Source organism: Triturus cristatus, chromosome 2_1, assembly GCF_964204655.1.
Source record: "Triturus cristatus chromosome 2_1, aTriCri1.1, whole genome shotgun sequence".
Taxonomy (NCBI): Eukaryota; Metazoa; Chordata; class Amphibia; order Caudata; family Salamandridae; genus Triturus; species Triturus cristatus.
This window is the reverse complement of record NC_140581.1, coordinates 380,927,717-380,949,802: the sequence shown is the minus strand read 5'-3', so window position 1 is coordinate 380,949,802 and position 22,086 is coordinate 380,927,717. Positions and strand designations below refer to the sequence as shown.

At 45.2% G+C, this 22,086-nt stretch overlaps 1 protein-coding gene across 2 annotated transcripts; it reads left to right on the top strand.

Annotated features, from left to right (window-relative positions):
* The first annotated feature begins 1,674 nt into the window (after positions 1 to 1,674).
* LOC146865343 (uncharacterized) lies at positions 1,675 to 21,616 on the top strand. 2 transcript variants are annotated; one of them, XM_085640728.1, is made up of 7 exons: positions 1,675 to 1,737; positions 3,374 to 3,505; positions 4,177 to 4,295; positions 19,008 to 19,111; positions 19,423 to 19,519; positions 19,714 to 19,837; positions 20,014 to 21,616. In XM_085640728.1, exons 4-7 carry the CDS (start codon positions 19,060 to 19,062, stop codon positions 20,206 to 20,208), a joined length of 468 nt encoding a protein of 155 aa, XP_085496854.1. In that variant the 5' UTR covers positions 1,675 to 1,737; positions 3,374 to 3,505; positions 4,177 to 4,295; positions 19,008 to 19,059; the 3' UTR covers positions 20,209 to 21,616. The 2 variants fall into 2 exon arrangements, with proteins under 2 accessions (XP_085496854.1, XP_085496855.1); XM_085640729.1 differs by having other exon boundaries at positions 19,733 to 19,837; positions 20,014 to 20,045.
* Positions 21,617 to 22,086: the final 470 nt, after the last annotated feature.

Genomic DNA, 22,086 nt, shown 5'->3' with positions numbered 1-22,086 from the left:
TGAATGCTGCGGCACAATAGTTTCCAAGATACCTCCATCACTAACAAAAGTCACATACACTCATACATGCACACTTATTGCAGAGTTATTGAATTTCCCTGGTCCCAGGTAGCTTCTCCTGCTTTTCTGTGCATTCTGGGTTTTGTAGTTTCGATTTTGTAATGGACTCATCGGCACTGCAAATTCCAGAGGGCAAAGACCAAAACGTGGACTGGATAAGCTACTCACACATCAAACTGGCAAACCTGAGAGCTCTGGATTCTTACATTTGATGTAAGGCACAATCAGCCAGTCCAGGGGTTTTGAAAAAGCAGCTTCCAGATCACAAACATTAGGCCCCACTTATAGCAAAACTACATTTCCCATAATGCAGAGTGTTGCTGACCAAAAGGCCAGGTAGGGATGAAGTCGTCACACATAAACCTAGGCAAGTAGGCAATTATGAATGAGTCAAACATTTGCAAGCACCCGTGCAAATCAGCAGTAGGCTATAAATCCTTATAAGTGGGTCAACTACCACCAGTCAATCATGCTCATTAAGACTGTAACATATATTACCACCAACACCCAGACTGTTAAAATATGTGAAACCAGTTTTGGAACGCAAATTCACCACCGATACATTCAGTGCTTAATTATCCGTCCAAACCTACCCTTAACTAGAACGCAAAGGACGTTTGTGGGTTGTGCCTAAACCAGAGAGGCCCATCTGTATTATTGGACCACCCCTTTAAATTACAACGTATACCACACAAATCCAAGGTTAAGAGGAGTTTCAAAGTTTGCAAACAACTTTCACTGCAACTTGCAGGTAAAATTCAAAGTTCCCAATGGGTATAGGTGTTTCATCAGCTTTCTATGATCCCAGCCCTCCGTCTACTTCCTGCCCATCCGACCTGGCATTTTTGCTCACATCTATTTGCAAAAATAAGACTATTTGTACCAGAATGCAATGTAATGTAAGCAAAAAGCCAGAACTGGCTGTCCATCCTCAGACCTGTGCTGTGGTTACTTGAGTACTCTTCCCACACCATTTCTAGGTCTACTAAAATTCGCAATAGCATAAAGCTTTGTATTCCACAGAATCAAAATGCAAGCAGGGTCACACGTTCAATCGGTTCCAACTCATGTCAGTGGCAGCCAGCCAGTCCTCATTGCTGCTAACTAGAGCAAAGCCACCCGTCCTGGTTTTTAGTCAACCCCACAGGATCTTGGGCTCTGTGGGATCAATTATAAAGGGAAAATTGAAACTACACGGCCCAGCATAGTTAGTGGTGCAAGCTGAAAACTAGCGAGGCTGAAAGTCCCTCTGACAAAAAACTCTAGCAAAGCAAATAGGTATGGGATTCGTGCACTAAAACATACAACATGTATTCATGAAAGCGAGCCACATGCAAAGAGCAAGCAGGAAACAGCGAGGAGTAAAGTCGTAATGTAGTCCCACATACAGACCATACAAGCACTAGCGTAGAGGTGGAAGGATACACCCAGATAGCCAATAAGAGAAGGTGGGAGACAGCTACTGACTGTAGTGGTCGCAGAAAAGACGTGACTGACAACATCCCAACCCAATGGCGGAAGGAGGCTGGTCGAAAAAAGCCAATGATTGAAAGGTACCCAGAATGCACTCATGCATATTGTTAGCCCTATGTACGTCTGTTTGACCCAAACCGAAAAAGACACCAGATAGCAGTTAGACAGCGGAGTGTATTTGCGCAGTGCACTGGAGTGTATGAGGTGGGTGTTCCTAAACGAACGCATACATGACTTGGCTCTGGGGTGAAAGGCCTGCAGGGGAAGTTTAAGATGCTCACGGGAAATGTTTATGCTCTAATGAGTTATTACTAATGACTCAACATTGCTAATCTGAGGTAAATTGGAAATGGCAGCCCACATGCGTAGAAGTCACTGTATTCCTGTGGCATTCCTGTTAGCCAAACCTTCATACCTTTCCCACACAATGTGTACATATTTGCTTCCTGTACAACCAAAGCCATTTTCTTTGTTTTCAAAAACGCTGGGCCTTTCGTTCACAAGCGTTAGTGAGTCACCTGAAGGTATTATTTAGGTAATGGCGCTCGTCAGGGTCCGAAAGTTACGCATCCCCTCTGCAGGGACATCTGAGAGGCATTTGCGTAACTGTGATTGGTGTTCAGCTCACGCGAGTGGGCGCGCGGCATTATTTGCTGGAGAACGTTTCATAACGCCATAATTTGCACGTTGTGCACAGGCACCCTTCCCACACGAACAGCTGGTTCACACTTCTGTCAAACCTCACGTCTCGTTTTTTGTAGCTGGTGGGATAATTGCTTCGAGAAAGCTTTCACAGCCTCGGTCACATAGAAACATGAAAGAAACGTGTGCTAGTTGAAGGGATTATTTTAGTTTAAAGATGAAGTAGGTTTAAGTAGATTGTTTTGAAAATGTCAAACTTTTTGGAGTTCTCTATGACTTATTGAATGAGTCGTATGCTGTCGAATAGTCCATGCAGTCTTCAGTTGCACCGTATTCCATGCCGCCATTTTTCTAAATCAGGCTCAAAGCATTTGTTACAAATAATTTCTGTTCGGTGCTTAGTCTAATTGCTTCGAAGCAACCAAATAAAAAAACTACAATGCCCAGAATTCATTGTATTTCAAAATGGAGCTCAGGATTTAATGCTCTACGGAGATGGATACAGATGGCAGCCCAGGGCCGTATCAGGTACGGGAGTCCTCACACAGAGTACAGATATGCGCCTGTTTTTATCCCACCGCTAATTCTGAAGCGTGGGTATGTATGTGGCTGAACGTAGAATGCACAGCTCGGTGACGGTGAGCTGTGTTTGCCTCTTTTTGTTTTCTGAGCTGCGTTGTCTGCCACAATAAGCCCAAGAAATTCCGAGTTAAATGTATGCATTGTAGAAACTTATCCGCATAAAAACAGGAACACAGCTGAGCCCTAGACGAATACACAGGTCATGATATGGCCCCACTTTGCAATTAAATGGCAAACATGTTTAAACCTTTTTAACTTCATAGTTGCTAAGTGGCTCTATTTACTGTCGCACCTGGAGCGAACTCTAGCGTTTAGTCAATAGCCTGTTTCATTCTGAGTGTGTGGTCCACTTTCAGTATTTGATGATGGGCTCAACAATCCCAGCATGCAACGTGCAGTCAGCCGAAAAGATAGGTGGAAAGGATGCAACAGATCACATGGCGTCACTTCTCCGCTACAATGCCCGCCCCATACCCGACCAGTTATAAATGTATTTGTTTTTAAAGTGTCCATTGATGCACACCGTTTTATTTCATTCTGTTTCATAACACTGGCTACTGCTAACAAACAGCAGTATGATTGAGTCAACAAATGTCTCCCTTACTTTCTTTGTTAGTGTTTTCTGTAGATTGTGAAGTGTGGCACCAGTGGCCTCTTGAGGCTGGCACCAGGGATTGGAGGGGGCCGGCTTGCGGATCCTTGCTGGGGGAAAAGGTGCATGTGTAATGTGCGATGAAATATTACACTGGTGAGTTCACTTCCTATTTACTTTTTCACTCCCATCCTCTAAAATCTGGTCAAAGGGCCAACAAGAAGACTAAACCATTGGGTCAGAGATGACGAGTAATTAACCAATTCATCCATGTACTCGGAGAGCTGGCTATCGCCGCATTACTTTGACACCTTGAGACACCATGGAAGAATGAGAGCCCCGAAAACTTTAAAGGCTGAAAATTAGCCCAGTGTTTGGCGAGGATCTAAAGAACTGATGAGAAGTGGGAGTCTCTGGGAGGAACGAACGCTGTCCTGGGCCATGATTTTAAACCCCGGGTTTGTAACCCAGAACCTTTACTTCTGCCTTTGGAAGGGTAACTTCATCTGGGCTTTACTGTAAAAGTTCATTTTGTTATAAATGTTTATGGTGTTTATATTATGCTTGAATATTAATGATGCTTTGTTATTGATGCTCGTCATTGTTAATTCTTTACTTATTCATATTCCATATGGGCCCAGTTGGAAACCGAATTCTCACTGCTATCATTGCCTCTAAGACATGTACAGTTCCTATACCGTAGCCTCTTGAGCATCTTGGGGGAAATAATTATAGTCTATGTACATGTTTTTATTACCCCGGACTGGTCCTGTGGTTATGTTTTCGGTTTACCGCAGTATAAAAAACCCAAGTTTTATCTTCTAAAGGACGGTGGCTGCACTGGGACACATTCTGAGGCCCGAGCTTTAGGAGGCGTCCTTTGTCCATGGACTTTAACGTGGGACGAAGGCCTAGACTGCACTCAAGGTTTGGCGGCGTCAGAAAGGTATGCGAGGCCTATGTACATTTCTCACACAGCAGCAGAAATGTTTGTATTTTTTTTGTATTCCTTTTTTTGTATTCCTTACCTGTGTTATTGCCCTCATTCTCCTTGCAACAAATACTTTGTTTTTGCTACACTACCCTAGTGAATAATTGTTATCCACCTAAAACAAGCCTGCTTTGTTGTCTTGCAAGTCTGTGCGGACTGCGGACCGACCCACTGTGCGCAATAGGGGTCTCACTGGTGGGCCAGTGAGACCACTATCCCTCTCCCCCCCCCCCCCTCTCTCCTCCCCCCTCCGCACACCTCTCTGTCTCCTCAGAAGGGCTATTTTCCTGAACAAAAACAATCTAAAGTTAACTAGCATGGGGAAAAATACATAGTTTGCAGAACTGAAGGAGGGTTCCAATCTTCCCAAAGAATTTTCCCACATTATAGCTAAATTCAACCCCTCCCCCCCCCCCCCCGATTTGCAATCCGCCCTCTTGCTGTCCCAATAAGTCTGTGACAAAATATCTCAATTTCTCATAGAGAAAGTAGAAAAAGCAGACCATGTCTCAGCAATGAGCAACTCTGTCCCTTTTCTTTTAAAGAATATTTTGCACAGACTAGAGTTTCCTCAGCTACCAAGGTTTGAGGAAGATGCGTGTCCCATTTGCTCCATTTTGGACCAATGCTTGACCCATTTCAATCCTTTCCGTAGACCACCTCCCTGAAGTATTAGTGCAGTCCATGCTGGGCAACCTTCAGCAGCCGGTGGCTGGAGGTGGGGGCAGAACACTGACGTTGCTGGATCTGTTAGTTGCTAACAGAACAATTAAGCGCCAGATCCTGACCATGTCATTGATTACAGCTGGTAACTCTGCACGGCATGGACTTGGATCAAGTCATTCCTAGAGAATCGAATCGATCACATGACACCCTTTTTATTCAAGACCTAGAGAGCTAAACTATGTTGTCCTGAAAGGATCAATTTTATTCCCAATCCTTTTCAATTTATACTTGCAACCCCCTAGCCAGATTATTTCCTCAAGAAGCGGCACATTTTTACATGCATGCAGAGCACACCCAGCTCATCTTTTGAGTTGTCCTGTAAGGCTCAGTGGCAAGACCCCGAAAGCCATGGTTGAACAATTGGACTTCTTTTTTTTCTTCCATTTACCATTGTCCACGAGGGGCCGGTAGTTGGCAGTGCAAAAGAAATCCACACAAAAGTCGTGATGGAGAGGGAAGTTTAGCTCCATGCCTTTCAGAGTCAGACATCTGTATAGTTCTTCCGGTATGCCTCTTATGATGGGAACTGAACTCTAGACCAAGGTTGATCGAAAAGACTGAAGCAAATGGTTTCTCTGGGGGGAGATTTCCAGTGAGTCCTGATGAGGGCTCGGCAGACCAAGGATGGTGAAGAGAGGAATGGATGGCTCAGCAAGAATGAATAAATGAGGCACTAGCTTGCATTTTTGTGGTGAATGGAACTCTTAGATAGCATTTTGCCAAAAAGCAAGTCCATGGAAAAAATTTAGAACACAATTTATAATCTGAAACATGCAAGTCTGGAAATATTAGTCCTTCTCACTCTGGGGCCATCAGTTGCTCGCCGTGTTTACCTTTAAGAGCCCTGTGGCACATTCCAAGGGCAGACCTGCCTAGAACAGATGTAAATTAGAAGACTTCCTGTTTGCGGCCCTGGTTGTTTGCGGTTTGCCTCACATGGGTCTGTGGACTGAGGTTTCTAACACTGGCTTGAATCTCTGAATCGAGAGTCGCTGTGGGTATAAAGGTGCCATCCTACAGATGACCCACAGGATGTAGGTGTACTAGGTTCTGCCAGAGAAGACTGCTTGTCACTGCAGAACTAGTAAAAGGAAGCTGGGCAGCCTAATTAACCCCCTGGGTGGCAGGGTATATACTGAGGTGAATAGCCAACAAGGGGATCATTTACAAGTGTGCTTAAAGAACATTTGTACATTGTTCGTATACCTATACACACAACCTTATAGAACGAACCTATGGTATAAGTGCTGTCAACATTAGTAACGGAATCAACAAAGCAAACCGGCATATAGGTGTGAAGACCCTCAGTTAATGAGCTTTAAAATTGGACCAAAAATGTAAGTCGATTGACAAGGGGTACATTAACTAGCAAAAACCAAACATTCATCACATACAGATAGCAAACAGTGTAAACATAAAGCCTTTGATGAATTAATAATCCTTTGTTATTGGAGAAGTAAAGCAAGCAGTGTAGCACATTAGTTATGGATGATTTTTTGTTTAGTTGAAGAATTTAACTCTCTTGCTTCACAAACCTATCCACGAAGAAAACTGCAGACTAGAAAATATACTCTTCCACTGGCTAAGACCCAACAGAGGCCGGATGGATGCAATAAAATCACTCCTAATGGCAATTTGACATTTGTTTGTTTTTCTGCATTAGGCAGGAGGAGCAAAATCTATCCAAATATGTGCAGGTCTGCTCCTAGGCCAGGAGGCCCAATAATGCACAAACCCAACCCCATGAAAGACATCTCCTAGGCAGGATCCAAAACCATGCAGCTTCTAAGCCGCTTTTATGTTAAAGAAATAGATGTACGCAATTTAAATCCTTTATCAGAATTCAAGCAATGGCACCTGATGTGCGTAATAAAAATAAAATAAAATAGCAATTGAAGGGGACCAAATGTTTTCTCAGGAACTGGCCTCTGGTGCTGCCAAAGGCCAGGGATACCCAATGCAATAGGGGTCGTCTACTTTGATTCCTCCTCATTTTCCCACCATACTACATTCCCAGTCTCTTTATCTGAATCTTGTAGGTTCTTTTTCATCCCTGCTTTCTCAATTTGTCAGTTTTCAAATTTTTCACTTCCTCCTTTTAACTCTTTTCTCTGACTCCTAGGTAAAAGTCTGATGGACAGTTAGACTGGTCCCCCGAACTGTTGCTGGTACTACCCACTGGCACAAATGAAGCCCTGCACCAAGGTCATATTGGCACTCTGCAACAGCTTTGCAAATAGAGATGTAACTTCCATTAGGGCTGCAGGCTTGCATCTAGGCCACCGTGACACCGTTGATGCACCACTGTCTACAGTCTCTTGGGTCCATCCTGTAGTACCGGGTGCGTGCTCACTCTTTCAGCAGGCACTTTCCTGGGCGTGTCTGCATAGTATGTGGCCCCATGTAAATGAGGGAGCGTTGGCACCCAAGTAGTCTATCTAATTGGTCACTGCAACAATTGTACACTTAAGATGTCACCAGAGGTTTTGTCTTAGTTTCAAGAGCATTTCATAATTTTGTGAAGTGAATTCTACAGATGCTAGCCAAAAGGAAAGCCCTTCCAATCTCTGCCCCTGAATATTATTTGAATCAAAGATCAGTTAGCAGGAATTGTGGGAGTTTGACCCATTTAAGCGATACCTCATGGAACTGAAGAAGTTAAACCACTTGCTGGACTATATATGAATTATTATCATAAAGAACTCCCAAGGGAGCTGCTGCGATACAGGAGTCACTGGAAGCAGTGGCGTACGTAATGTAAAAGGATGGGGCCCCTTACAGAATATGAAGAGGGGCCCTTGAATCTGCCTTAGCTCACAAATATGAATTGGCCTTGGGTGGAATGGGCATTCTGAAGGATTGGGGTCCCCTAAAGTGGTGTCATCCCCCCCCCTTGCACCCAAGGGCCTGTGTTTGGTCCCTGACCGGAAGATGGCATGTGTTAGCTGTGCGAAGAGTGACCCCTGAAGCTCATATCAAGCGTGCGTTGCATCACGAAGGATAATTGGCACGCGCTGGGCATTTTTAAGAGCCCCTGTTTTCTTTTATTTGTTTTTTTTATTGCTTTAAGCTTCAAAACACTGGCAGGCACTCGAAACCTCCTGCTGTCACAAAGTACAGTTTTGTCCTTTACATAAACTTCACCACCTCTGGGCAAGTCTGGACATAGTGTCCCCCTTGGAGGCAGAAATAATGCATCAGAATGAGGCCGGGCTGCAGGCTCCAGTGTGTCCATGATGTAATCACCTGTGTTGGGGGTTCCGCGGTTTATCCTCCTCTTTGATCAGCTAGTCCAGCTCTCATGGCGGCCTCTGCTGAGTGCGCGCCATGGGCAAAATCAAATTTGGGGCCTGCTTCCCCCAACTCACCAAAAGCACCTACATGCATTGGGATCTCAAAGTGCCCTTCTGAATGATGGCCCCGTGGATCTGGACTGGCCTGCCCATGCCATAGGCTGGCCCACCATCTGCCATCCCGAGCGGTGCTGTGCTCCTCAGAAATCGGGTAGGAAAGTCTCCGTTCCCCAGGAGCGGTCTCTGGTCTGGTAGTATCCGGCCTCCAGCTCTTAATCGGGGTTTATAAAGCGCGGAAATCACCCGTGAGGGTCTCAAGGCGCTGGGGTTGCTAGCTGCTCTTTGGTGCTCTGTTCATTCAAATAGCCAGTTCTCGAGTCCTTTCACGAATTTCCGGAACCCGGGCTTCAGTGCAGGTGTCCGTGTTTAGCCTAACAGCCTTCACTCTGCGCAGGGGCGGCCTTAGGCATGTGCACCTGCACAGGGCCACCAAACCCCAGGGGCCACCACGAGGAATCGGATACAATACATATTCGTGGCGGCCCCTGGCAGGGATTTGGCGCATGAACGACTGAGGCGTGCTAAATCTAATGTGATGCACGCTGAATGGTTGTTCTTATACTCTTTTCCTTTCTAACCCAGTCTCGTCTTTGTGTGGGGTCGGCCTTGTTTCGGGCTCTTCTGGTAGGTCTTGTGCTTGTTTAGGACTTTTTTCCAGGAGAATCGAGCTTGTTTTAATAGTCCAGATCTGGCACCTCCGGAGGCTCGCATGCGCGCGCATGCGCAGTGCCCGCGAGTCCTGCAGCGAAGGGGTTACAGAAGCACCATGCATCACTGGCGGCAGGAGGGGTGGCAGCACCCGTGCCCAGCGAGCAGCACCGTGACCGGCCGAGGCCATGCACCGGCGCGCCTAGCGACCCTGGGCAAGAAAGGCCGCCTTGCAGAGGATAGCATGCCAGTGTGCAACCTTTGGTGCCAGCTGCGAGGTGAGCAGCCCGAGGGTCAGGGCATGGGGAGGGGGAGTGAGGAGGTCAACGTGTGCCACTGCAGAGTGAATCCGAGGGAAGGTGAGCCATTGGACGAGGGTGTGGGGAGCCCTGGGGAGGAGGGCAGATCAGGCATAGGAATGTATCCCAGCCCGTGGGGGTGAGGAGCCGGGGGCGTGGGGAAGGTTGGGTGAGGATGTTATTGTAGATGGTGTGTGCTTTGGGCCTGGGTGGAGGTAAGCCATGTGAGGTGGCGAGCTGGAGGTATTCTGGTGGTCATGGGAAGGGAGGGCATGATGAATCGTGAGAGAGAGCCTCTCTCTCACGATTCATCTCTGAGAGGGCGCGGGTCGGATAGGTGGTCACTGTGCGCCAGGGGTAGGGAGTGGTACAGATCGGCGCTGTATGTTGAGGGAAATGTGAGTCAAGAGTGCAGGGGCGGTGTTTACTTGTGGCTGAGGGGAGGCATGGTGACTTTTGGAGGTGTAACTTGGGAGGCACGGTCGTATTGGGGGAAGAGGAGAGCAGGATACGAGGTGTTAGACGTAATGTTAAGGATTCATTAAAATGATTACAATTACTTATCAACAATCATGAAAACAGAGTATGAAGCTGATACTTGTGTTCTAAGGAGCGGATCTGCCTGCACAAATCTTTTATAACATCGAGTGTTCGAATGTACTTGGCATTTGGTTATGTCTGTTTTTATGGTGTTGAGGCAGACATGAAATGCAAGCACCTATGGATGGACGCCTGGAATAGGATGGCAGTGCCTACCCATGTTAACTCAATCTAACGCCCTTTTGCAGAGACCTTGGTAGGAGACTGGCTTCTTGATCATTTCTTTAATTACATTCCAGTGCTTGTCATGTGACTAGCAGAGAAAACTGTTTTAACTAGTCCTCAGTTTGCAATTGGTGAAGCAGCCTTCTCTGTCCATACTAGGGGCATAGTTACCATTGGTTCAGCAAGTACAGTGGTACTGAGACCCAAAACCCTCAGGGGCCCATTGAACCCTGATAATTGCTATATTTTACTTCCTGAGCAGCAGCCAAAGGGGCCATTTTCCTTGCTTATGCCACGGCCCATGGGGTCGTTGGTACGCTGTGCTAGTGATTCGTACGTCTGCTTGAAAGTTGTCTCCTGACTGGATGTTCCTTGCACATTCATTTTGCTTCAGTGAACCTCTAGTGCCTTTTCATAGCCTTAGGACTCACTGTAATTAATCCTTGTTTAATAGGTGCTCTGTAAAGCGAGCAGAACTGGTTGCTGGAATATGGCACTATACAAGAAACCTTAATTAAATATATTGTATTTTGTCTTTTGACAATGTGGTAAAGTGGACGAGTCTTTGGTTACCTGTAGGCTGTCTTCAGGTTCAGTTAGTGACGTACTGAGACAGGTCTCTGTGTGCCATGATTTCAAGGTAGCTTACTCTCTTCCTGCTAAGGTCACTTCCCAAATAGATCATGAACTATTCTCCAGGCTCTACTGTTCTCAGTTGACTGATAAAACAGACCTTGTATGCCAAGTCACATGATCTACCCTATAGTTTTATAACACTCTTCAAATAAACCTTCCATATGTGGCTAGTCCTCATAATGTGTCATACATGTAGTGGGAAGGGTAATTACTATCAATCAGTCAGGGTTTGTAAAGCTCAGCTGCTTCACACATAAGGGTCTCGAGGCGGTGTGGGATTCATGCTGCTGGATAATGCTGCTTGTTGGTTGAACAGCGAGGTCTTGTGGTCCTTCCTGAACTGCTGGAGCGATGGTGAGGCTCTGAGGTGCAGGGGGAGGGTTTTCAGGTCTTCACTGCCAGGTGGGAGAAGTAGCGGCCTCCACTGTTTTATCAGCGGCTGCATTGGGTGGCTGCTAGGGAGATGGTTCTGGAACATATTTTCCTGGTAGGTTGGTGGAAATTCACTCGTTCATTAAGGTATGCTGGTCCTTCATTGTGTAGTCCAGGGAAGACATGGCTTGGCAGTTCGGGCTGGGCTGTTCCCATGAGGCACAGGGTCAAGGCTGATTTGCATATGGCCATGTCTGAACTGGGGTGGTGTGGTGAGCAAAAAACGATGGATTTAGGCCCAGATCTCTGTACTGAGGTGAATGTATGACATTGTTCTGCATTCTGTCCATCAACTGTTGTTTTTGCAAGAAAATAAAAATGACACATCAAAATCTTTCAGCAGCCGCCACTGCTGATTGTCTTCTTTTTTTCCCTACCCACTGCTAGCCTCGCCCGCTGCATTGCAAGCAAAATGAAGAGAATTCGAGTACACAAATCTGGTTATTCGAAACGAAAGAGAAAGGTGGCTCAGCAGGCTTTCGTAGTGTCACAGGAAGGAGCAATCCTGAACTTTATCACCCAAGGGAAACCTAAAGATGGAGAATCCTCTGGCCAGAGTACTGCTGATGCACTAGGTAAAACAGGCGCTGACGACCATAAAGAAGAACAAAAAAATGATGATATCCATGAGCAGAATGATACTCATGAGCAGACCAATGAATATGAACAAGGTGACTCTGAAATTGATACAAACATGCAGCAATTACCAACTCAGGATGAGGATTATTACAAAAGACCCTCAGACAGAGAAACTGAAACATCATTCATCGGTCCATCAACATCTGGCATTCTGAAGGAGGTTCAGAGTTTACAGACGGATGATGCTGGTATTGAAAAGGAAGCCAAAGAGCAAGACCATGTTACAGACCCGTGTTCTGAATATGATATATGTGATTGGAGGGATCCTACTTTGTGGCCGAACTCTCTTACGGACGTGCAACGTGTTTTTCTTGTTGAAAGGGGTCCCTCCAGAGACCCAGATTCTAAAACCAAGTATCCAAGTGATGAGCACTCAAAAAGTAAACGTTGTTTTTCTGTTACCATGTTACTGGTCATCTAACGCCTTTTCTGGACGTTTTATTAAAACACCTTCCTGAGCTCCGCCCCGCCCGGACCCCCTCTTCCGGGGCCCCCTACCTGCGCTCCCTGCACAGGCCCACCATGAGCCTAGAGCCGCCCCTGCTCTGCGTGAAACAAATACCTGTAAATAACAAACTCTTAACTGTAAACTTATAAGATGTGGTTAAGGAGGCATATGACAACCTAATCCTAAAACTGCAGAAGAACTGAGGTCTTCAAAAGGCGATCACACCGCTAAAGCCGCAGATCAACAGTGGAGTAGTTAGACATATTCCCTGAGTTTGCTGCCCGGTACAGGTAAGAGCGGGTGGGGGATGGCTCTTGACAGACAACTTGTTCCTGGGGCTGTGGGGGAGGGGAGTAGTCGACAGACAACTTTCTCACCTCTGCCACCCGTGGTGGACCACCCCACTGTCCACACTATCTACGCCACTGCAGAGGAGGCTTCCAGGACTGGTTCTCCTGAGGGACATTACACTGGTTGATTCCATTGTGGTGGTGGTCTTCCTGCGACCAGGCTGCTGAAGATTTTAAACCAGTAAGCAAGATTGTGCAGCCCCAAATGAAGCCCCCTTCCTGGAGGAGCTCTGATCCTTGCTACTGAAGAGGAGTTTTGCTTACCTGAACAGGTGACGTCATTTGGGCCGTCTAGACTTTGCATGAGGTTGCTCCTAAAAAAGATCCCGTGGGGGCTGCATTTGTCCCAGGGTGTCTGGCTTTTGTGCTGGAAAGCAGCACAGTCGTGTAACTGCGTACCAGCTGAAAGCAGGGGCACATTATTTTGTGGATCTGCTTTACATAAAATTATAGATGGGTAAAAAGTGAATAACTGGGATGATTTTCACTTCAGAGTCCTGTGTGACATCATCGGGAACTTGACGTTCACTCGTCGATTTGCTGTCACTCGGCAGAACCCTCTCAGCAAAAAACAGACATTATTCAGAGTTACGCATCTATAATTCTATGTTATATACGTCTCTGACTAGAAGCCATTATACAAATCAACGTATACTGGCAATTGTTCTCAACTTTTGACTCTTGGTGCCAGTGTGCAGCCAATTTGATTGTACCCTAGAAATACGTCAGTGGAACAGCAGCTGCCTCCAAACTCTACCCTGGTTCTCCACAGACCCGAGGGAAGGGGGGAAAACAATGTAACTAATGCCGCCGCCGCTGCTACTACTACTTATACTGTCTTCAGTTTGCAGGAAGGTAGGTAGGATGATTTCTGTCTGCAGCGTTCTCCACTTCTGTCGAGACCGCTGCTGCATCCTTCTCCAGTCACTAGACTCCATGGAAATACTGTGATGTGCCCAAGGTCAGCAGCGGCTGTGTCCTTCTGACAGTAGCTGGGAGTCTGCCCACTGTCTACCAGGCCCTTGTAATGTGTAGCCTGGTAAACTTGGTTCAGCGGTTACCAGGGGTTCAGGCAAAATCGGGATCACAAATGATGTGGAAACACTACACCCCTGATGTTTCCCCACCACCCCTGGATACTTCAGCAGCAGAATACCCAGGTGGAAAACGGACCGAAAGTGAGGACTAACCTGTGGAAATCAGAGTGGTAACACAGAATTCCCTGGTTATTAATCATTTCTTGAGGGGTCAAAATTGAATTCTGTAATTTTGCATTCACAAAATAAAAATGCCGTCTAGATCTTTAATTGTGGTGCAGGATTACTATAATGGTAAACCCTAGGCACTTGTAATGAGGGCTGTAGGGAAGCAGTCTGAACTCATGAGTGGGTTGGTGGTGAGGAAGGTGGTAGAGTGGCGGTAAACTATGGTCCCTTTTGTGTGTTTTTTTTTTTTTGTTTGTTTTTTTGTTTACATTTTAGGTGAGGAAGGGAATGCTGATGGAGGTGAAGGGGTGTGGCAGAATGCCAGAAGTACTTGGTCAATACCAGGGAAAAAGCAGAGTTGTGAAAGTGGATGGGGGTTAGGGTGGGATGCTCAAGATGGCTGCTTTTCATGTATTTGAAAGAAGCCAGCCACTGAAAAAGACTTGTTCTCCTGTTCAATGCTACATCCTCAACAATTACCAATCAAAAGGATTTAAAAATATTCCTTTATTTGATATTTGGTTGGGTTGTAAAACCTATTGTAATTTCATTCACTAAATGGCTTCTTTCAATGACACACATGTGGCTATGGAGAGTGGAAGGGGCTAGGTGTATATTTTTGTTTGGGGAGCATTGGCATATTGGGGGCCAGTGATACCACACGGTTACTTATGACTTCCATCAACACATCTCCCACCCTTAATTTGTATGTCCATACAGGCAACTCGTAGGGGATGTGGAACAAGGGGCTTATTATGTACGATAAAATAGTGCGTGAGTAATCGTTAGCAAGTGCATGCTTTCCTCCTCGAGGCCCTGAGTGGACAGAAAAATGTGAGTATAGGTCTGTCTATAAGGTCACTCGGAACCCCTCCGTGCAAACCTGTCCCCATCTCATATCCACTTCTACATGTTCCCAACTGACATCAAGCCTTATTTAATACACGCTTTAGTACTGACTCGGAGGTAGGGAAAGGGTGGGCCTGTTTTTACTTCTTTGATGCTTATTTCCTTATGGCGAGAAGTTTGGACACAGCTCAAGCGTCGATGCCTCAAGCTCCGTATCATAACCTTGCTGTTGATATAAAATTGGGATGAACACTTGACATAAATCTCAATCTTTTTACATTTTTTTTTAAATGTAATTCAGTCTATTGTAGAATTCTCAACACGTGTATTATGCGGTCTGCGTTAGCTATATGTGCCCCCCACTGAACTGTTTAGCAGGTCACGTGCACAGGCATGTAACTAGCTAACTAACCAATAAACAAATACAATGCGCCTTTTCTTCCTTCAAAAGCGGAAGTTAATGGAAGAGTTGTAGCTGACCAGGAAAAGGTAATCCGCATCTGCAAACTCACCACGAAAGAGCATCTACGACAGCAGCACAATTGAAAATACCACCTCATGTATAAATAAACTCCTGTTTTGTTCTCCACAAATGGGCGACAAACGCATTCTGAGGCTGAGCGCGAGTCTGTTTTATCTCCACAGAGCCGCGTGACGCATCGCATAATTCTGGCTGAAGTGGCGGGAATCGCCTGTGAGGATTTTTGTTCCATTTAGCTTCTTTTATTCATGAGCAATGAGTGTTGCGGCTTATTTGAAAGTATAATGATGATTATGCTAATGTGCTTTTGGTTCTGTCGATCAGTAATTGGGCATCTTTTGCGGTGATCTGCTCCCTCCTTGCACACAGTGAATGTTTAAAAGGGCAGAGTTAACATGTATCTCTTTTAACTGCACTCCGTGAACTATCACTCTGCTTCTTAAAATAAAATTGGACTTGTTTCCACTCCATTACCGTGTATGTTGCAACTTGTAGACTGTTAGAGCAATACATAGGCAATGATGAGAGAGAAACGTCTGTCTAGGATAGTATGCTAAGGTCTGAAGTGATGTCTAAAAAGAAGTTAAAAGATCAGTTCGTATTTTCTTTTGATTTGCGTATTTTGGCACACCCACAGATTTCTAAAATAAGCCCTTCAAGTGGCATTGCTTGATGGGAAGGGGAGAGAGTAGGCCACCATCCTTCTGAGCACAACAAAGAGTGCTTCCCTGGAGCAGCTCTGCGGGCGGGAAGGTGTTCAGACCCGCTCATGTCTGACCCAGCAGCGCATTCATCCAGGTGGGCTCAGCTCCTTCATGTCCTGAGCGCTGCCAAGGATGTGACATCCATTTGGAAAACCTTATCGCATCCTAAGCTTGACATCCCCGAGGCCAAGACGCCCTCGGGCATGAGTTTCGTGCTTTATACGTTACATTCACTTTGGTGGGGGTTAACCGTGGCAGAAGCTAGGCTGCCATGGGTTATTGGTCCTCCTCACTCGGGTGACATCTCATTCAGTTGTCAGCTGCCCGACACTCCTCAAACTCCTTTGACAGAGCCTGCATCTACCATATCAAAACTCGCTGCCATTCTCATTCACACACCGTATTGGATTTCCACTACCCGCACTGCAAGTCAAAGCCATCATTTTAAAAAGGATTACCAAAGCCAGTAGGTTCGGCCTTTGTAAAGTGCATGCACACAAAGATCATGCAGGGACCCCACACACATGCTTCTGCTCTCACATCGACAGCAGCATCTCTTCGCAGTGGACGATTTCTCCATGCGACCTGAAAACTATCGCACAGCTCGTTCCCGGATTTCCTATTCAGAACACGACGGAACTTGGTCACAGTCGCCCCTTGATGGCTGTATTGATTAGTCGCATAAGAACACCGGAAACTCAACATCTTCAGTCTCCTGCGCATTTGTTTCCGTCTTCGCCCGGTGGTTCATATATGTATAAATTGGTAACCGGCAGAGCAGTGACTGGCCTGTTCATGATCACATATTGATTAATGATGTTAAATTAATGTGCTTTATATGAGGCAACTGATTGCCAGTCCTGATGATCCCATATTTTAACAGGATCGAAACGCTGTCGACACATACTCTGATCCTCTAGATTGTTAAAATAAAAATCTGATTGGGTGCAGAAGTGTATAGTTTTGTCTGAGTGACCCGAGTGTTGTACATTATCAATGGTCACTGGTTCTTGACTGTATGTTTGTAAATGGCCTGTTTTTGTCAGTTTTTAACACCTGATCTGAATTCACTCCGGCGGGGGTAATTGCTATATTTTTCCTGTTGAAATGCAGGTTTTGAAATACATTTTTCAAATTTCTGGTCATTGAAACCTCCTGAGGAAATGATTATTTTATCCCAGAGCGCACTCAAAAAATGTACTTCTGTTTAGGGGCTTTTTGTTCTTGTATTCACTCTGCTCTCAGTCATATCCCTCAAACTGCATTCGCACAGGCATATGCCTCACTCCGCACTCACACAGGCACGACTTGAAACCTTACCCTGCACACAGGTACACCACTCACTAGGAAGGAGAAGAGTTTGGACAGAAGGGGGCAAATGAGACCTAGGTTGAGCATCTGGTGCATCAGTCCTCTAGAGTAATGCGAATATCTTGAAGTAAGCTACGCTAAAGCCTAAGGGCCCGATTCACAAAGGTAAAGTTAGACCAAAAGTCTTTATGAATGCCGAGGCTCAGCACTCGGGCCAGAACCTCTGCACTTGGGGTGGATTAAGTTTAATTTCATACCCGGCAAACAATTAATACCTGCAACCCCTGCACTAGAAACCACATAAAAGCAGCACACATTCAAGGCTCTGGTTTCTCCACAACAACACTTCACCTGCCTGCTCTCCACCTTGACTTGCAATCAGCATGCTACACATGAAGAGGAAGAAGAACTTTGAGGAAAAGACCCAGTTGAGTTTTTTTATTTAAATATATATATATATATATTTTTTTTTAATTGAGATCCAAAATTGCGAAGGAAAAAAAATCTATCCATACACCAGCAATAAATAAATATATATACAAATCATATTTCATCACAGAATAAACCCCAAATCAAAAGTACATTAAAACTCCTGAATTCATTAGAAAAAACTTATCTAAACAGCTCCCTTTCCTAGTTCAGCATTTTACCGTCTCGACCTACCTCTAGGTTTCTAACATAAACTGCCCCCACAATTTATCAAAATGTCTAGTCCACCCCCTCTCCCCCCGCCACCTTTGAAGTAATAAAGATCTGGCCACTGCCACATAGTCCTTTTACAAATTTGGGAGATAATCCAATAGCAGGATCATACCCCAAAACAATCCACCAAACATAAGGAGACCCAGTTGCTTGTTACTTATGTAGTTCGGAACTACAAAAAACTGCATGATCTTACTCCATACATCAGCAGTGCAACGCAGAAGGCCGCCCTATGGCAGCAGTTGGCTACTTCAGTCAGTCTGCATTGGGGGAGGATGTCCAGACCATCACAAAGATCAAAAACATGGCAGGATGAGCAGAGACTGGTGAAGAATAAGTTCACCAGGATAGTGGTAGCCAGAGCTCTCCCTGGTGAACAAACTGGGACCAACCCCTTCACTCCCCCCTTGAGAAGGATGTCCTCTCCACCATGCACCCCCACCTGCTGCATGGGCTGCCTATGAATGATGTTCTTTAATGTGGTGCCAGGTAATGTGTTGATTCAAACAATGACCTAATTTGCTAAATGTGTCCAAGTAACAGCTAATGTCACTATGGAAGCCACTTCAGATTTGTGTAAATATTCATGCTGATTTAGACTCTCATGTGTCTCTCTTTATCTCTACAAGTCTCAGAATCCAAGGTGATGGAAATGTCCACTTCCATTTTCTTATTCACAAACAGTGGTCCATCACTGCTAGTCATTTCATTTTACAGTGGTATATGGCACATGAAAATGTGCATGAATTAGTAACCATCGTAGTTGTCTTGTAAATGTTAATGAGTAATCATGTGAGAAGTTGTACATAATCTTCCTTTGTTGGCATTGTCTGTTGAGTACTTTTAATTTCCACATACAGAGCAGATCCACCCACAGGAGAAGAGGTCCCCGCACTTGCATGGAGGCAAGATCATGGGGCCCGTCAACCTATACCACTGGTACAAACTGGAATGGAAATATGATCAGAAGAGGTTCTCATTTACTACAATGTGATCCTACAACCCAAAGATATGTCACACAGAATCCATTACTAGTCTCACACATGTGAACTGAACTAGGCTATGTTGTTGATCACGTGTCAACTAGAATGTAAACTAAATCCACTCCTATCATTTTAGGCACTGTGATGGTGGCAGGAAAGCACCTACTACAGCTATCGATGCTCCACGTATGGGTATGGCAGATGGCCAGGCACCGCACACTGCACAGATGGTAGATCCTGGTAAATACACCTAAAGATTACTTTATTGAAGGCTCAGTCTTTAATATAGGATGATGTGTTAGCAGTATGTGGTATGTGTCTAATATCCCCATGCACGGATATGGTTCATAAGAGTATGCTACTTCATAACATGATGTCTAATAAATGGACGACTTTACTTTTTTAAATTGAAATAATACAGTATATACCAAATTGCTTATACTGTCATCTTAGAAGGAGTAGCCCCAAATGTGCTGAAAGTGAATACCTGTGACCTATACATGTACCATCATCCTTTGTATTGATATATGGAATTGTATGGTATATTGCAGCTGCTGTCAGGAGTTTTCAGTTATCCAAAGTACCTCAGAAGGGATTTGGGAGACCTTCTGGCTGTAACAGTCGGACCCACTACCATCTATCCGTCGGGTAAGTGTGCTTTATACAGTTGTGAAACATTAATTCCCAAATAGTTCAGTAAAACAAAATGTTTGTGAAAGGAAATTAGCAGATATTGCCACGGTTTATGAAACATCAGATGTTGGTGTGATGTTTTCCCAATATAATCAGTGATGTCTGTGTTAATTTTGCACATTCACTCGTGCGTCATGCTGAACATTAAGGTGTCACTTCCTTCTGAAGCTGCTGGATCGAGGACCATGTCTTCTGCCACACAATCAAGGAGCCAGGTTCAGAGGCGGACATCAAAGGGGATCTCAATATCACACAGAGCTGTGGCTGGATGTGGTGAGTGTGATGTTTGCATTGCACATCTGCATTAAACACCTCAATGCTACAGTTCGAGCTGTCGCATGCAGATTTACACACCAGGTCACACGTGGATTCAAAGATAAATGGGTCTAAACCTTGTGTTATACCACGATATTATGGTACGTACGTATGTTGCAACCTCTGTCTTTCAGGCGCCTATGATCAGTCGCTTGATGAAGCTGAGCCATCCACCAGTGGAGGGCGGCAGGCAATCCAAGGAGAACACCCAATCCTCCAAGCAGCAGTTTCAGCTGCCGGCACCGCTCCAAGAAGAGGAGGAAGAATATGATATGGTGCTGGTCAATGAGGAGGACCTGGATTATGAGGAGTCATTATCGGTCAACTAACCAAAACACTGATGCCTATTTCAGGTCTGGACATCATTGTACCACTTCACCTCCTGAGGATTGGGCACTCCCAGCAGACAGCCAACCAGCCACATCCTTCACCTCCCCCAACACAACCATCACCTCCTTGCAGCCTTCACATACAAGGTAGAAGTGTTGCTTCTCCTACACACTCTTTCCATGATTGCGCAGTTCAGGCCTTCTTTCAAGTGTCTGAAGGACCTAACACCCCTGGTGAGGAGCAGGTATCACCTAGGCATGTATCTCCTTTCCACAGCACCCCCCCCCTCCATGTGCCATTCCTCCCTGTGCTGGTGGACCCGGTGGTTATGTTATGATAAAGAAATTTGTAGAGCGCAGCGTATACCTGGGGGCGTCTTGGCACTAGTCAGAGTGCTGAACAGATGCAAAAGAAAAAGGCCACTGGTTATAGAGGAAGGTTTTTAGGGACTTTCTACATTTTAGAACAGAGAGAGCTGATCTAATGTGAAAAGAGAGGAGATTCCACTGTTTGGTTGCTGTGCCCGGAAGCTGCTTCCACCCCCATTTGGATTTTTTTGTACCTTAAGGTGTTTATTTTGAAAGATCCCATTGATCTTATTTCTAGTGGGAACGTACCAAGAAGAGGTTTTCCTCAGAAAAACTGGTCCAGAATCGTGGAGGCCCTTGTAAGTAAAGCAAAGAGATTTGATTTTGATCCTATGTTTTTACATTCAGCCAGTGGAAATCTTTTAGGGCATGTGTGACAGATTGATGTCTTGGTAGTCCAAGCAGTAGTCTTGCTGCTGAATTCTGTGGAACTTCAAGTTTGTTGATGCATTGAGCATGCAGGCAGCTGTATAAGCCGTTGCAATAATCCAACTTGGAAAGTATTAGAGTGGAATTTACTGTCTTCCTGGAACTGATGGGGAGAAAGTTTAATATTTTCTTGAAGGATTCTAAGCGTGTTGTAGGAGAATGAGAACTGCTTTAATTTGCTTACCAAGATTTAATTTGTCATCCAGGATAACCCCAAGACTCTTGTGGGGGAAGGGCGCATTCCCATTTCTGCAGGCCAGCAGGGTGCAGACCAGAAGTTGGGGTTTCTGAACAAGATCACCTCCGTCTTTTCTGAGTTCAGTTTAAGACCGTGCTTGCTCATCCAGATGCTGATTTGTCTCATGCAGTTCTGGATTCAATGGAGTTGTTAGAGGTGAACAGCACGATCTGCATTTCGTCCGCGTAGGATGTGAGCGAAAAGCCAAAATATTGAATAAGAGGGGCAAGTTCCGCTACATATATATTGAAAAGAGTAGGGCTGAGCGATGATCCCTGAGGAACTCCACAGGGCAGAGAGCGGGGTTTAGACGAGAAAGTATCACATTTGATCGCATTTTCCCTATCTATAAAGGATGTAAATAATTTTAGGTCTAATTTGATCTGGCTCTGTGCAGCCACTGAGCAAACCATCTTGTCCTACATGAGGAAGGCGGAAGCTGAAACGTTGTAGTGGAAATATATTTTTGTTCTTTAGTGAATTTATCTATTTGAGTTGCTTCTTACTTGGAGATTTATATTGGGTAATGTAAGGAAATAAATGAAAATAAAATGCTGTCCATTGGAAAGGGAGAACAGAAATTAATAAAATCTTATGGCAGAATAAGGAAGGGAACTTGGAGGGGGTTGGGCAAAATAAAAAAACATGTCGGGGGGAAACAGTACAAAGGGTCACATAAATGTCAACTGTCCAAAACCTTGTCCAGTCACAGACCATCCTCGCTCTCTTCTTGGCCCACAATATCCAAATCCTCTGCTCTGCAGGACCAGACACCTGATAGGAGCAAGAAACATGAGGGGTGCAAGAGGCAGCAGGGACATTTGAGAGGTAAGCCATACTTT